At 35.1% G+C, this 17,733-nt stretch overlaps 1 protein-coding gene across 2 annotated transcripts in view; it reads right to left on the reverse strand.

Annotated features, from left to right (window-relative positions):
• The window catches only part of MNAT1 (MNAT1 component of CDK activating kinase), a 335,520-nt gene that overhangs the window by 187,776 nt on the left and 130,011 nt on the right, over positions 1-17,733 (reverse strand). For both annotated transcript variants that reach the window (XM_037832592.1, XM_037832594.1), the window contains 2 exons: positions 17,172-17,324; positions 15,068-15,141 (listed from right to left, as the gene is read on the reverse strand). In XM_037832592.1, coding sequence (XP_037688520.1) covers positions 15,068-15,141; positions 17,172-17,324 — 227 coding nt within the window. The remainder of the gene's footprint in view (positions 1-15,067; positions 15,142-17,171; positions 17,325-17,733) is intronic.

A 17,733-nucleotide genomic window follows, 5' to 3' on the forward strand; every position in this document is an offset into this window, starting at 1 on the left:
ACTTTTGTGCCTCCAAGGACTTTATCATGAAAGTACAACAACCTAAACAATGGGAGAAAATATTTGGAAACCACATATCTAATAAAGGTTTGATATCCAGAATACATAAAGAAATCCTTCAACTTAACAACAAAAAGACAAATAACCCAATTAAAAAATGGGAAAAAAACTTGAACAGGTATCTCTCCAAAGAAGACATACAAATGGCCAGAAAGCACATGAAAAGATGCTCAACATCATTAGCCATCAGGAAAATGCAAATCAAAACCACAATGAGATACCACTTCACACCCATTAGAATGGCTATTATTTTTAAAAACTGAAAATAAAAAGTGTTGGAGAAGATGCCAAGAAATAGGAGAACTCATTCATTGCTAACGGCAATGGAAAATGGTGCAGCCCCTGCAGAAGACAGTTTGGCAGTTCCTCAGAAAGCTAAGGATAGAACTACCAAATGACCTGGCAATCCCACTAGGTATAAACCCCAAAGAATTGAAAGCGGGCTGTTGCACAGATATTTGTACACCGATGTTCATAGCATCATTATTCACAAATGTCATAAAATGGAAGCAACCCAGGAGTCCATCAACCTGTGACTGGATAAATAAAATGTGGTATACACACACAATGGAATATTATTCAGTCACAAAAAGGAATTAAGTCCTGATACATGCAACAACATGGATGAACCTTGAAAACATCATGTTGAGTGAAGTTAAGACACACACAAAAGGACAAATATTTTATCATCTCACTAATTTTGAACAATGAGAATGGGCAAACTCATAGACTCAGAATCTAGAAAATAGGTTACCAGGGGTACGGATAAGGAATGGGAAGTTAAGCCTTAAAATGTCAGGGTTTCTATCCTATTTGGAATGATAAAAATGCTTTGGTAGCGGATAGAGGTTATGGTAGCACAACATTGTGAACACAATTAAAAGCACTGGAATATATACCTGAATATGATAAAAAGGGGAAATAGTAGATTGCGTATACAATAACAGAATAAAAAATTTTAAATAAATACATGAAACTACAAAACACTGTGAACCCCAAATCAAACCACAGACTATAATTAATAACACAATTATAAAAATGTGCTTTCATCAATTGTAACAAATGTTCGACACCAATGCAAGGTGTTGGTAGTGGGATAGTGTAGTGTACGGAAATCCTATATTTAATGTGTGAATGCTCTATAAACCCACAACTTCTTTAATAAAGACAAAATTTTAAAAATAACTCAAATACTTGTTCAATTATCATGAGAGGAAAAAATTAACGGTAACCTTCATAATTTTATATTTAATTAAAATTACCTTTATAGATTTAAGCATGTCAAAATAGACAAAATTGAAAACTACAGGGACAAATAATCTTGGTTTCTTATGGTATGAACCTACTGAAAAGATAAAAGTAACTAATTTCCTATGTAAAACTCTACTAGAATATTTAGAACAGTTAAAAACAACATTCTACAATTTATTAGCAAGCTAGACAATTCACTCCTAATTTAAACTTTCCATTAAATGGAACTCAGAAATCAATCACCTTAAATTCCAATAGAAATGTATCTGTTTATGCATAATTTCTTCCTTTTATGCTCATTAAAAACTTTATGATGAAATTAACAAATGCAAAATGACCATTTATTTCATTTTTAAATTTAGAAAACAAAGATAACATCAATACAGTAGATTAAATCATAATCACAGATAATACAAACTACTTCCTTTAAAAATTTAAGAACAGAACCCTAAAATTGGATTACTATTTTTGAAAATTTTCAAATGAAGCAAATCTCATTTATACCACTACAAATCAGGCTGGTATAATGTTCATAAAGAAAAAGGAATAGAAGCTAATTTTTCTGTTACAATCAGTTGGGCCTTTATCTGGGTACCAGTTTAGCTCAGATGTTGACCTGCATTTAGTCAAGTACTGAAAGCCAACAAAAAAACTTATTGTATTTTCTGAAAGATTTAATGCTATTTAAGTACAATTTTGAAGTCTTTTTGAATTCCAGAATTTATAATTAAAGCCCTTAGGACTTTCTCGCCCTTTTAAAATGAGTATACTATGCACCAAAAGAATAATCTGTTTATTAAGGAACTAAGAACAAACCTGTGAGATAATCCCCAGGGCTAAAAGGAACAAGAATTTTTATGCATGTAGTCATATCAACAGAAAAGAGTCTACTGTTAATGCTATAAGAAAGTTCGTCTTCATGTGTGCCTATTGTAAATTTTTCATGTCATTATTAGAAATTGTAGTTTTTTAAAATTTTGATGTGTGATGTTCAAAGGATTCATAATGAAATTTATATAGTGAAATGACCTCAGTCTCCAATTCATGAATCCTCAAATGTTGACCCTTTAGCATGAATCTACCAATTCTATTCTTCTCACTCTAGCTTAAACTACTCCTATAGCTTCCTTCTGCCTGTAAGGTTGAATTCAAACTTCTATAGGATCCTTCAAAATATGGCCCTCAACCACCTTTTTCTTTAATCTCCCACTATTATGTCAATCAACAGCCCATGTCCTAAACTCTACTAACTATCCTCTGTAACTACAAAGAATTTTCATGTGCTTTGAGAGTCAGAAAAACCTTTGTTCAAAATCTGGCTCCACTATTTACTAGCAATGTGATCTTGGACGCAATACTTAACCTATCTGAGCCTCTTCTCCATTTGCAAAATAGGGATAAGAATGTCTGTCTTTTAAAGTTGCTGGTAACATTAAATGAGATTACATTTGTACAACTCAGTCTGGTACTTACTATGAGTCCGATAAATTAAAATTTATACTTTTGATAAGCATGGAGATAACCAATACAATATCACAAATGTCTACCAATGATTTTTAAAAGTATGGACAAAACACAAAGTAGATAACTGTACAGACAAGATTTTAAAAGGAAATTTTATTTATACCATAATCAAAACAATGCCATACCTCACACTCCCTTTATCCAGTATATGGACAGATGAGTAGAAATATGGGAACAAAAACTAAATGAAACCTAGGGTGGGATGGGGGGATGGAATGCTTTGGATATCCTTTTTACTTGTATTTTTATTCTTATTTTTATTGTTTTTGGAGTATGGAAAATGTTCAAAAATTGACTGGGGTGATGAATGCACAACTATATGACGGTACTGTGAACAGCTGATTGTACACTGTGGATGACTGTATAGTATGTGAATATATCTCAATAAAACTGAATTTAAAATTAAAAAAAAAAAATGCCATGCAAATAAGTGGTGGAACTACACCCTTATAAAACATAAAAGGTTTAAACCTAAAGCTTTTACTTCATCCCTCATTTCTACATACTCCTCACTAAACAAAACAAAACAATAAAAAATACTGCCTGTTTGCTGGATTTTATCATCTCGATTAACCATACAACTGCCAAAATGGTCAGAATATTTTAATTCATCCTTGCCTGCTCCTTCTAACTCACTTCCTAAATAAATCAGTCATTTGAAAATTCTACTTCTAAAACATCCCCTGTGTCATTCCCCACTGTCATTACCCTACTGTAGGCCTCAGTATTTTTCATTCAAATAATTATAATGGCCCCTTAAAACTGATTTCCCAGCCTCAATCATCTTTCAAATGTCACTCAAATGTCACCTCTTCTCTGAGTTTCCCCAAACCACACTTCTATTGCCCAGTGCTGAATGAATTGCTTTCTTATCTGTATTCCCATAGCACATTATAAATACCTATAAGACTTAGCACATTAAATTATAGCAATTAGTTTACCTAATTATCTCACCCTTCAGAGTCTGAGCTTATTGTGGGCAAAGATCATACATACCCAGCAAATAAAGCAGTTCACAAAGAGCAATTAATAAATATTTGCTAAACTGAGCTAAAGTTATTAAAATAAACTACATGTCCATGAGGCTAACATCATCAATTACTTCACATACAGTAGAACCCCCTATTATCCAGTACGATCAGGATTAGTAGTTGATTACTTAGAAAAGTCTGCTAAAGGAGGGAAACAAATACACACACACAATCCCTAAACACTTTATTTGAACTTAAAACATGGAGTAAGTATAAAGTAATTCTCTAACTTAATGACATACAGTCAAGGTCTAGTCCTTAATTTCAATTCTGTTCCTTCCTTTTTAGGCCATACCCGTCATCTATATTCAGTTTCCTTTTTTTTTTTAAGTAGAACAAAAACTTCAGAAGCAGAATCTTTTCAGAGATTTGCAAATTTTCCTCAACCTAATACACTATTTAATTAAAATATATAATTTCAATAATAAGTACAACTGGCATAAAAAGACTTAATTACCAATGCAACTAACTGCTGGTATACAACTGAACTGGAGCTGATATACAACTGAACTGGCAAGAAAAGTACAGAGGTGTACTTGAGGGCAGCTCCTGGTGGAGAGCATTCATTATGCATTCATTATGCTTTGGGCATCAGTCAGTACATTTTATGGAAAAACTGCGGGTGTCAGTTACTCCAATGAGTCAACTGAGTGGAGGTTAGTTATGAGAGCTTCAACATACTGCAACCTAAGATAGTCCTACTTGAATAAATATAATAGCAGAATCACCTTAAAATTTAATGCTCTGGGCCACAATTTCCTTATCTAATAAAGAAAAGATTACATATTACATAGCATGAATATCCAGATTTGCTCTTACCTGTCAATCCTACCTCACACTTGAAGACATGAACCTCGTTTTACCTATGGGCCCTGGATTATCCATAATTTCAAGTTGACTGATCTCATAGCAGAAAATATATATTTTTTTAAATTATAGCTCAAAAAAAAGAAATTATAGCTTAACCAGAACCTTGTCGAAGAATCAAGATCTTCTTGTTAGGAAAGCAGTGTGGCAGCTCCTCAAAAAGTTAGAACTACCATATGACACAGCAATCTGACTTCTAAGTATACACTCAAAAGAAAAAGCAGGACTTGGACAGATATTTTACACCAATGTTCACAGCAACAGGATTTACAATAGCCAAAAGATGGAAGCAACCCAAACAACTATCAGCACATAAACAGACAAACAAAATGTCATATATATATATATATATATATATGCATACACACACAATGGGATATTACTCAGCCTTGAAAAGGAATGAAGTCCTAATATGCCACTACATGGATGGTCTCTGAAGACATCATGTTGAGTAATATAGTCAAACACAACAGGAAAGATATTATGATTCCAATTATATGAAATAACTAGAATATGCAAATGCATAAAGACGGAAAGAATACAAGTTACCACAGGCAGGGGATAGGGAGGATGGGGAGTTAATATACAATGGGTATAAGATCTCCATATGGGGAAATGGGAACATTCATATCACAGATGGTGGTGAGGGTAGCAAAACACTGTGAGTGCAATTAAACCCACTGAATGGTATGCTTGGGAATGGTGGAGAAGGCAAAGTATGTCATATACATGTCTCTATAATTTAAAAAAACAAAACAAAAAAAGAGCAACTAAAGAGACAGCAACAGTTAAATACAGTACCTAAGTCTGGTCTGGATCTAATGATGGAGGAGCAAAGACCCAAATGACATCATTATTGAGGAATACAGAAAAACTGGAATATAGACTGAAAGCTTTATATCAATGTTAAAGGTCTTAAGGTAGCTACATAAGTGAATAGGCTTGTTCTAAGGAAATGTACAAGGAAGTATTATGTGTTCAGGAAGAATGATGTATATAACCTACTCTCAAATCTTTAGAAAACTAATAGACAGGTAATAGATAAATACTGTAGACAGATAAAATGATACAACAAATATGACAAAGTGTTAAAATTAGTGGATCTGGGCTTGGAAGTGCATATGTTGGAGTTCTCTGTAGGGTTTTGTATTATTTTTGCAACTGTCCTGTGAGTTTGAATTATTTCAAAATAAAAAATTTAGGGAGATGGGACGTCCAGAAAGATGGTGGAGTAGGGAGCTCCAGGACTCATCCTCCATGAAAAAAAGCTCATGGACAGGAAGGAAATGTCTGAAAGGGACACCAGAGGCCAGAGGAGCACTGTATAGCATCCAGGGAAGAGTAGGAGAAAGAGGCTGAGAAATTGCAGTAAAGTTACTCAACATACAGCAGCTGCTGGTGCCCATCCAACACTCTCAAGGTGGGCGCTGCAGATGGAAAGGGATGTGGAATTCCCCTCCCTAAGAACAGGGGAGGGGGCGGCCACAGCTGAGCACTAATCATGGTGTTTTTTTTTTAATTCAGTTTTATTGAGAAATATTCACATACCATAATCCATGGTGTAAAATCAATTGTTCACAGTACCATCTTATAGTTGTGCATTCATCACCCCAATCTATTTTTGAACATTTTCCTTATATCAGAAAGAATCAGAATAAGAATAAAAAATAAAAATTTTAAAAATTTTAAAAAAAACCATCCACATCACCACACCCCCATCCCACCCTATTTTTCATTTAGATTTTGTCCCGATTTTTCTACTGATCCATTCATACACTGGATAAAGGGAGTACGATCCACAGGGTTTTCACAATCACACTGCCATCCATTGTAAGCTACACTGTTATACAATCATCTTTAAAAGACAAGGCTACTGGGTTGGAGTTTGGTAGTTTCAGGCATTTACTTCTAGCTATTCCAATATATTAAAACCTAAAAAGTGCTATCTATATAGTGCGTAAGAATGTCCACCAGAGTGACCTCTCAACTCCATTTGAAATCTCTCAGCCACTGAAGCTCCATTTCGTTTCATTTTGCATCCCCCTTTTGGTCAAGATGTTCTCAATTCCACGATGCCAGGTCCAGATTCATCCCTGGGAGTCATATCCTCCCAGAGATTTACACCCCTGGGAGTCAGGTCTCAGATAGGGGGGAGGACAGTGAGGTCACCCGCCAAGGTTAGTTAGAGAGAGAGGGCCACATCTGAGCAACAAAGAGGCACTCAGGGGGAGACTCTTAGGCACAATTATAAGCAGGGTTAACCTCTCCTTGCAGCAACAAGCTTCATAGGGGCCAGCACCAAGACAGAGGGCTCAGCACATCAAGCCGTCAGTCCCCAATGTTTGTGAGAACATCAGCAACGATCCAGGTGAGGAAGTAACACCTCTGCATCCTCCCCCAGCTCTTCAGGGGGGCTCCAAATACATATTTTTATTCTCTGCCCAAATTACTTTAGGATGTGTTGCTATTTCATTCTAATCTATACAGACCTACCATAGCTCACTTCCTATTCAAAAATCCATGTAATTGAGATGTTTGAACAAACTGACTATAGAAGTTATTTTGTTTAGAAAATACAGATCCTATACCAAATAAACATCTCTTCCCTTGGTCTCACATGGAAGTCAAAGTTTGAACACAGTTTCAGCCTTTTCCCTTTGGCCTGATTTGCTCCAGTCTTAACCAGACTGCTTTATTCATATCTCTAACTGAAGTCTGGGCTCTGTTTCAGCTTTTTTTTTTTTCTTTTTTTTTAACAGTTGCTGTACGCATAAATACTGATATACATATCTGCCGAACTCTAGCTCTGAGTTTCAGGTGTCACACAGATACCCAACACTCTAGAGACCAATCAGATTATACATTAAGGGATCATCTCAGAGTTTGGAAACAGCCATTACAATTCAAGAATAGATTTGACAGCTATATAAGAGCTTACAATCTAGGGACCATTACAATAATCATTTCTCTGTTAGGCTGTGCTCTAAGATTTAATTCTGAGTTTACACATTGTAGTTAGTCCATATTGGTGAGACATTATAGTGTTTGCCTTGGTTCCGGGCGTACTTCACTCAACATGCTGTCTACAGGATCCATTCACCTTGTTGCATGTCTCACAGCTTCACTCCTTTTCATAGTTGCTCAATATTCCATTGTATGCCTACAACACAGTTCACCATTCTGCTCCTCAGTCAGTGTACCCTTAGGCCACCTCCACCCATTGCAAATCATGAACACTGCCTCCACAAACACCAGCGTGCATGTGTCCACCCATGTCTCTGCTCCCCGATCCTCCAAATACACACCCCACAATGAGGTCGCAGGATCCCATGGCCCCACATACTCAGCTTCGTGTGGAGCCACCATAGTGACCTCCAGAAAGGCTACACCATTCTGCCTCCTCATCAACAGTAAATAGGTACATCCCTCTCTCCATGTTTTCTCCAGCACTTTTACCTCTATTTATAATTTTCCTACGATCTTACAGAGATATATTCACATAACATACAACCATTCACGGTGTACAATCAGTTGTTCACAGTGATCATGGCTTTTGATTCAGCGAATTCAGATCGCTGGGTCCCTGCTCTGGAAGTTTTCAACCCACCCAAATAGGGATGGCCCACAGCCATTACTTCAACCTTGTCCATGAAAGGGGTGGAGAAGTTTGAGGTTTAAAGACACGTTACTTCCTCTGGGATGCAGGGAACACTTTGCTGAACAGTGCCAACTGCTGGGCAGAACAGGAAATTGCATCCAGGGGGAGTCATCAAAAAGGCTCTGGCATTTTTCCTGGCCCTCTCCCCGGGGCTCTTTGGAGCTGTTTTCTGCCCCCTTCATGGGTTACAAACCCTGTTTGGGATGGCAAAGATTACAAGTCCTCTTCGGGGTGACCCTCAGCCCAGAATGTGCCCTTCAGGCAAAAGCAGCTAAAGGCAACAAAAGGAGTGTAAAAAATCTATACAGGCAAAATAAAAACAAACAAAACAGATCAAGATTCCTAGAGAAGGAACAAAGGAAAGGAAGTGTTCTCCTAGAGTGAAACATTTATACAAATAGTCCAATCTTAAAAACTGTAGCATATATCCATGGCAAGAATCAGATAATTAAGAGCTGGAAAAATCTGATCGAACACAGGCAATTTAAAGGTCTAGAGTAAGTTAGACCGAGCATCAAAGAAGAGCCTTAATACAAAACCAATCAACAAAACCCTAAACAACTGAGAGAAATCCACCTTCAGAGTAAACTCATAAAGATAAGCAGATGGTTAGATATCAGCCAAAAATTTCAATCCATACTAAGAAGCAGAAAGGTATGGCCAACCTAAAATAACAAAAGTTTGGAGGAGACATAGAATTTTAAACAACTAATCAATGATGTTCAAAGAAATCTCCTAGATCAATTCAAGGAGACAAAGTAAAATATGGCTAAAGAGATAAAGGATATTAAGAAGACCTGGGTGACCACAAAGAAGAATGTGGAAGCATAAAAGAAGGATAACAGAAATTGCAGGGACAAGAGGCACAATAGAAGAGATTAAAAATACACTAGAGGAATACAACAGCAGATTTAAACAGGCAGAAGACAGAATCAGCAAACTAGAAGACAGGACAATCAGACAGAAAAACAGAAAAAGAAAAGAAAGGAAAAAATTGAGCAGGGTCTCAGGGATTTGAATGACTGCACAGAGCGCATAAACATATGCATCGTGGGTGTCCCAGAAGAAGAAGAGACGGGAAAAGGGGCAGAAAGAATAAAATGGCTGAATTTTTCCCAACTTTTATGAAAGATATAAATATACATGTGCAAGAAGTGCAACATATGCCAAACAGAATAAATCCTAATACACCTATTCCAAGACACATACAAATGCCAAAAATAAAGAAAGCAGCAAGAGAAAAGCGATTCCTAACAAAAAAAAGAGAACTGCAATAAGACTAAGTACTGATTTCTCATCAGACATCATAAAGGCAAGAATGCAGAGGTATATATTTAAGGTACTGAAAGAGAAAAACTGCTAGGCAAGAATCCTTTGTCCAGCAAAACTGTCCTTCAAAAATAAGGGAGGATTTGAAATATTTGAAGAATATTTAAAGAAACTGAGAGTTTGTCAGCAAGAGACCTGCCCTACAAGACATTCTAAAGGGAGTTCTGCAGGCTGAAATGAAAAGACAGTGAAGAGATGCTTGGAGGAGATGTTTAGAAATGAAGATTATCAGTAACAGTAACTAAAGGGTAAAAAAAGAGGCAAAAGATACGACATAAAAACCAAAGAATAAAATGGCTGAAGAGAGTACTGCCTTTACAGTAATAACACTGAATGTTAATGGATTAAACTCTCGAATGAAAAGACACAGACTGGCAGAATGAATAAAAAAGTAGGATCCAATTACATGCTGTCTACAAAAGACTCAGTTTAGAACTAAAGACAAAAATAGGTTGAAAGTGAAAGCCTGGAAAAGATATTCTATGCAAACAGTAACTAAAAAGAGCTGGGGTAGCTATACTAACATCAGACAAAATATACATTAATGATAAATGTTATAAGAGACAAGGAAGGACATTTTATATTAATAAGAGGGCAATCTACCAAGAAGAAATAACAATTTTAAATATTTATGCACCTAACCATTGTGCCCCAAAATGCATAAGGCAAACATTGCCAAAACTAAAGGGAGAAACAGATGTCTCTACAATAATTGGATACTTCAATACACCACTCTCATCGACAGACAGACTATCTAGACAGAGGATCAAAAAAGAAAAAGGAGAACATGAATGATATGATAAATTAACTAAATCTAACAGACATATACAAAACACTGCACTCAAAAACAGTAGGATACACATTTCTCAAGTGCCCATGGATCATTCTCCAGGACAGACCACATGTTGGGTCACAAAACAAATCTTGGTAACTTTAAAAAGACTGAAATTATGCAAAGCTCTTTCTCCTTCCATAATTGAATGAAGTTGTGAATCAGTAACAGAAAGAGAACTGGAATATATACAAATATAAGGAAGTTCGACCACACACTCTTAACAATCAATAGGTCAAAGAAGAAATTGCAAGAGAGTTCAGTAAATATCTCAATACAAATGAAAACAAGAACACAGCATATCAAAATCATAGAATACAGTGAAGGTAGTGCTGAGAGGGAAATTTATAGCCCTAAATGCCTACATTAGAAAAGAGGAAAGCAAAAATCAAAGATTTAACTGCATACTTGGAGGAACTAGACGAAGAACAGTAATCTAATCCCAAAGCAAGGAGAAGGAAAGAAATAACAATGATTAGTTCAGAAATACATGAAATTGAAAATAAAAAAACAAGAGAGAAATAACAAAATCAAAAGTTGATTCTTTGAGAGCAACAATAAAATTGATAAACCCTTAGCTAGAGTGACAAAGAAAAAAAAGAGAGAAGATCTAGATAAATAAAATCAGAAACAAAATGGGGGACATTACAACTGACCCCACAGAATTAAAAAGGATCATAATAGCATAGTATGAACAACTGCATGCCAACAAATTAGACAACCTAGATAAAATGGACAAATTCCTAGAAACACACAAACAACCTACACTGACTCCAGAAGAAATCGAAAACCTCAACACAAGTAAAGAGATTGAATCACTCATCAAAAAACCTCCCAACAAAGAAAAGCCCATGACCAGAGGGCTTCACAGTGGAATTCTACCAATCATTCCAAGAATTAATACCAATCCTGTTCAAACTCTTCAAAAAAATTGAAGAGGGAACGCTACCAAACTCATTCTCTGAAGCCAACATTACTGTACTACAAAGCCAGATAAAGATACTACAAGAAAAGAAAATTACAGGCAAATTTCTCTAGTGAATATAAATAAAAATACTCAACAAAATACTAGCAAATCAAATCCAACAACACAGTAAAAGAATTATACACCATGATCAAGTGGATTCCATCCCCAGTACGCAAGGGTGGCTCAACTCAAGAAAAGCAATTAATGTAATACACATTAACAAACAGAAGAAGAAAAATTATATGATCATCTTGATTGACAAGGAAAAGCCATTTGACAAAATCCAGCATCCTTTCTTGAGAAAAACATTTTGAAACACAGGCATAGGAGGAAACTTTCTTAACATGATGAAGGGCATATATGAAATACCTACAGCTATCATCATACTTAATGGTAAAAGACTGAACGCTTTCCCTCTAAAATCTGGAAGAAGATAAGGATACCCATTGTCTTGTTATTTAACCATTGTTAAATGGTTGAGTAGATAAACAAACCATGGTATATACATAGCATGGAATATTACACAGCTGTAAAAAGGAATGAAGTCATGATGCACACAACAACATGGAGGAATCTTGAGGACATTACGTTGAGTGAAATAAGCCACACACAAAAGGACACATATTGTATCATCTCACTAACATGAACTAATTATAATGAGCAAACTCCAGGAGTTAAAATCTAGAGTACAGATTACCAGGAGATACAAAGAGGGTAGAGACTTGATGGACGATGCTTAAGGTATACAGAATTTTTAATTAGGTTGATTGTAAATGTTTGGAGATGGGTAGAGGTTTTGGTAGCACAATACTGTAAGTGTAATTAACAATGCCGACTGTGAGTATGGTTGAAAGGGGGAGTCTACGGTCGTGCATGTCACCAGAAAGAAAGCTAAAGGATAAAACATGAGACTACACAACATAGCAAAACCTGTTCTAGATGATGACTGTGATTAATTGTACAAATATTAGAAAGTTCTTATATAAACTAGAACAAATTACATCATTATTACAAGGTATAATAATAGGGTGGTATACAGGTAAAAATACAATTAATGCAAACTAAGGACTATAGTTAAGAATAACAGTGTAATATTTTCATCATTTGTAACAAAGATACTATACCAAAATTAAGCATCAGTAATAGGAAGGTATGGGATTCTTTTTTTTCCAGAGCAATGAGAATGTTCTGAAATTTGATTGCGGTGGTGAATGCATAACTCTGTGATTATACCAAGAGCCACTGATTGTACACTTTGGATGGATTGTATGGTGTGTAAATAACTGTTAATAAGAGAAATGGGGGAAGTTATATGGGAACTCTATATTTTCTACATGATACTTCTGTAAACCTACGACTTCTCTAATAAAAATAAATAAATAATTGGTACATTTGAAGAAAAAAATTACCTCAAAATGGGTCAAAGACCTAAATATAAGAAACAAGACCATAAAACTCCAGAAGAAAACGTAGGGAAGCATCTTCAAGATCTCGTGGTAGGCAATGGTTTCTTAGACTTTACACCCAAAGCTCAAACAATGAAAGAAAAAGTAGATAAATAGGACTTCCTCAAAAGTAAAAAGTTTTGTACTTCAAAGGACTTTGATTTAATATTCTTTCATCAGTCGTAAAAAAGGTACCACACTAATGCAAAGTGTTAGCAGTAGGGGACTATATGGAAGCACACTATTTTTTGCATGACTTTTCTGTAAACCTACAACCTCTCAATTAAAAAATAAACAAGAAATTTTAAAAAAATCATTTGAAGTGAAAGAAACAAGACACAAAGTACTACATATTGTATGATTCCATTTATATAAAATGTAAATACAAACAGATTTATAGAGACAGAATTGTACTAGTGGTTATGCAGTACTGGTGAAGGCTAAAAGGATTGAGAGGTGACTGCTAAGGAGTACAGGGTTTTCTTTATGGAGTAATGTAAATGTTTTAAAATTAATTGTGTTGATGAAAGCACAACTCTGTGATTATACTAAAAGCCACTGTACACTTTGGATGGATTTTATGGTATATGCATATGTCTCAATAAAACTGCTTTTTAAAAAGTTTAAGGGAAAAAAAAAAAACATCTTTTTAGTTCATCCTTTGGTTCCCTATCTTTGTCCAACAGTTTAATTTAGTCTTCTGGCTGCCTGCTTGGACTTGTGACCATGTATTCAACTTGCCCTGAAACATCTATAATCGCCTTTCCTTTTTTTATCAGCCCAGACTTTTGACTCATCATGTTGCATTAGAATAAATATAAACTGGATTTCTTCCTGCTTGCTATCCATCTGCTTGTCCTACACTAAATATCTATTGATAGCCAGATCTCTACGTACTTGTAACACATGCATACTTTTTGCAGATTATTTTTTGGTTTGTCTTCTCAATCTATATCCTAAGTTTTCCATTTGCCTTGGCACTCCCATTTCTACCATCTTTTCATCTAAAGTCTGTGTGTTAAGATGAATACAAAGTGCACTGAGTACAATCAGAATGAAAAAAAAACGTGGCATTAATGCACTAAAAGATTTCAGACAAAGCCTACATTATGTTCTACTCATGCTATTTGCAATGGCATAAAAAATGAACACAGACATTTTAGAAAGTTTAATAACAGCTGAAACAAAAAGATTTTCTCAATTAATAAAGAAATTAAAGGAATTAGGTTATTCCATTTCCCAGGAACCAGATTTTCTAAAAGTTTACCCCATATAAACCTTCTAAAGAATGATCAATTTTATTATAATCATATTCTAAATATGAAATAATGTGGGTATAGTTTGGCTTTCAAGTTTGAGAAAAGAATAAAAAGATCATTGTTTGATTCTCATAGCCTCTTTCTGATTTTCAAAAAGTCTATAACCTTTGTGTCATTTCCAAACCTGTACTTAGTAATAATTATGGTAACTTTTTAAAATGCCATTAATTTTCTGAATCGATGTATAACTACTTCCAGGTTTTTTTCATGTCTCTGATATCTTAATTTAAGGAAACAGAAACAATACTTTCGTTGACAAAAACACCCTTTTGACTTATCCCTTTGGAAAGAAAAGGAACTAGGATTATTGTAACCCTGGATACCTAAATAATATAGAATGCCTCTTCAACAATTAACTGCTTCAAAGTATTTTCAAACTGCTGTATGCATAGAGATGATAATATTTAATGATGATAAACAACATGTGGCTCTCATCACCATGGATAAAGCTAATAGGAAGTCTATAGAAAAAAATCTGAATATTCTTTCCTTTTGTTTAAACTAGTCTAATACATCATTAACATACAAGCTTGACCTTTCCTACCAGCTATAAAATAGCATATTTTTCCTAAGACAAAATGTACATTACTTAAATGTGTCCTTTACTTATGTATGCATTCAATTTGACAAACATGATATAAGTGCAAGAGAAGGTAATCATATAAATATCAGCTATCACAATACCTATTAGTGATTTTTATGTGGGACTTCTTAGGCTTCTAAAAGATAAAAGCACAAGATCTCATAGAGTAGCACATCAAAAGTGCAACCTTAAAAAACATACCAATTTCTTCCACTTCTTCCAGGAAATCATTATATTCTCTTAAACTAGGAAAGTCTTCTTCTCTTTTATTGTATCTTTAAGAGAAGAAAAAAATTAACATATTACACATCACTTGTTTTCTTCAAACTGTTTATTTGTTCATACCTAATACATACATGATACATTGAAAATAACTGCTTAATGTGTAAAACATTGTTTTTTTGACACCAGGTTTTTAACCAGACCAAGAATGCTGTTTTTTAACTCTTATAACTACAGAATGGTTCAATATATATAATCCTTCTAAGACTTAAGGGAAAGAGAAATTAGGAGCTTGAAGGACTGGGAAACAAACAAAGTCTATTATTGGAAATTATGATGTCTTATAGATTCACTAATTTCCAGAAAACTAAAACTTAATTGAAAAAGAAACTCTCCCTTTTTCACAACAGTTATATGCTAAAGAATGCTACATCAGGAAAATATGTAAATATTGTAAGGTACCTGTAAAGAATCAGAAGACTGCAACAAGTTAACAAAAAATGATTAGAATCTAGGAAGAGACTACCTCCCAGAAGTAACCCAAATAATAAAACAGCAGCTTAAGGCATACGTAAAACAATGGTTGTGGACCTAGAAAGATGCTGCTAAAACACTGGTGACCTGGGTTGAAATGCATTACACAAAAAATAAAAATAATAATGATAATTTTTAAAAATACAAATTTTAATTTCAAAAACAAAAATAAAGTGACATGATAAAATGAAACCAAAAGCTATTGACAAAGAATAAAATGAAAAACTAAATTGTAAAAGGAAAAGAGAATATACATACACACCACATATATACATATATACACACATACATATTCACCAAAATAAATTTCAGCTTACACAAGATTTTCTCTAACAGCCTTCAAATTTCAACTTAAATGGTACCCCCTCAGACCTTATCTGATATTACTAACCCCCAACAACACTCATTCACTAAAATCATAACACTTTTCTCAATTTATATCACATATTTATTTGTTTTGTTTGCCTGTCTGTCTAGTTCTTTGCTATCTATGCTACTATAATGTAAGCCTGTTAAGGGCAGTTGTCCTAGTTTGCTAATGCTGCGGAATGCAAAACACCAGAGAAGGATTGGCTTTTATAAAAAGGGGGTTTATTTGGTTACACAGTTACAGTCTTACAGTCTTAAGGCCATAAAGTGTCCAAGGTAACACATCAGTAATCGGGTACCTTCACTGGAGGATGGCCAATGGCGTCCGGAAAACCTCTGTTAGCTGGGAAGGCACGTGGCTGGGGTCTGCTCCAAAGTTCTGGTTTCAAAATGGCTTTCTCCCAGGACGTTCCTCTCTAGCAAGCTTGCTCCTCTTCAAAACGTCACTCACAGCTGCACCCCTTTTCCTCCCCCCGAGTCAGCTCATTTATATAGCTCCACTGATCAAGGCCCACCCCGAATGGGCGGGGCCACGCCTCCATGGGAACATCTCATCAAAATCATTTCCCACAGCTGAGTGGGGCACATTCCAAGCAAATCTAACCAGCATCAAAACCTCTGCCCCACAAAACCACAAAGACAATGGCATTTGGGGGACACAATACATTCAAACCGGCACAGCAGTGTTCATAGCTCTTTCACTCATCATTTCATACTTAGTGCCTACCATGCCTAAGGCAGTATTTGCATACAGTAGGTACTCAATACATATTTGTTAATTAAAGAATAAATAGCAAATGTGAAGCCATCAATCAAGAGGATCTACTCTTCTCTAACAATGGTTAGTAAATAATCTTACTAGAAGTTGAATTCTCTCTCTAGGGAAATTATTCATCTCTACATCACAAAATAACTATTAAGAGAGGGGTTTGAAAAAACTCAAAACAGAAATATGCATGACCACTCCTTTTACTTCAGATTTGTTCACTGCTGTACCTGGAACACCTGGAACAATACCTGCCACAGAGCACACACTTAATAAATTTTGGTTGAATGAATAGATGGATGAATTTGTAACTAATCACTTGGGAATCTGTCCAAAATTATATCACCAAACAATGATAGCAATTATTGAAATAACTGTTAAAGTTCTCTTAGTCATTAAAGCAATAACACTTACATCTTCAGCACTTTTTTTCGAATCTCAACCTCCTTGTCAACAGTAGGATCTTCAAAGAGCTGTACCCTGAAGTTGCTCTTTCTAAGTGGAGTGCCACACTCAGGACAATTTCCAGCTCCTCGCACAAACAGTAAATCCACACAACTTTCACACCTGTAAGGATAAAAATACAACATAACATTTAAGCTAGTGTTCAAATCTGCAAGTTTGCTAATTCATATATATAAATACATACATACATATACATATATACATATACACACATACATATGTATGTATGTGTGTATGTATTTTTTTGCACGAAAACGAGTCCTTGTTACTTAAGATCTCACCAAAACCTTTTGGCACATTTTCATTTTCATTTGGAGCTTATTTTTCAGACATAGGTATCCTAAAAGGAAACTCATTAAGTTTTACAAATTAAACAAATTTATAAATTAAAACAAACTGGGTTGGAGAATTAGGAGGATTCAAAAGGCAGCAGATTAGGGAAGTCAAAGAGTGATGGTCATCTCCATCCCCAGTCCAATATCACCTTCAGACCCGGGCAAGAGAAGCCTCT

The sequence above is a fragment of the Choloepus didactylus genome, chromosome 4, assembly GCF_015220235.1.
Source record: "Choloepus didactylus isolate mChoDid1 chromosome 4, mChoDid1.pri, whole genome shotgun sequence".
Taxonomy (NCBI): domain Eukaryota; kingdom Metazoa; phylum Chordata; class Mammalia; order Pilosa; family Megalonychidae; genus Choloepus; species Choloepus didactylus.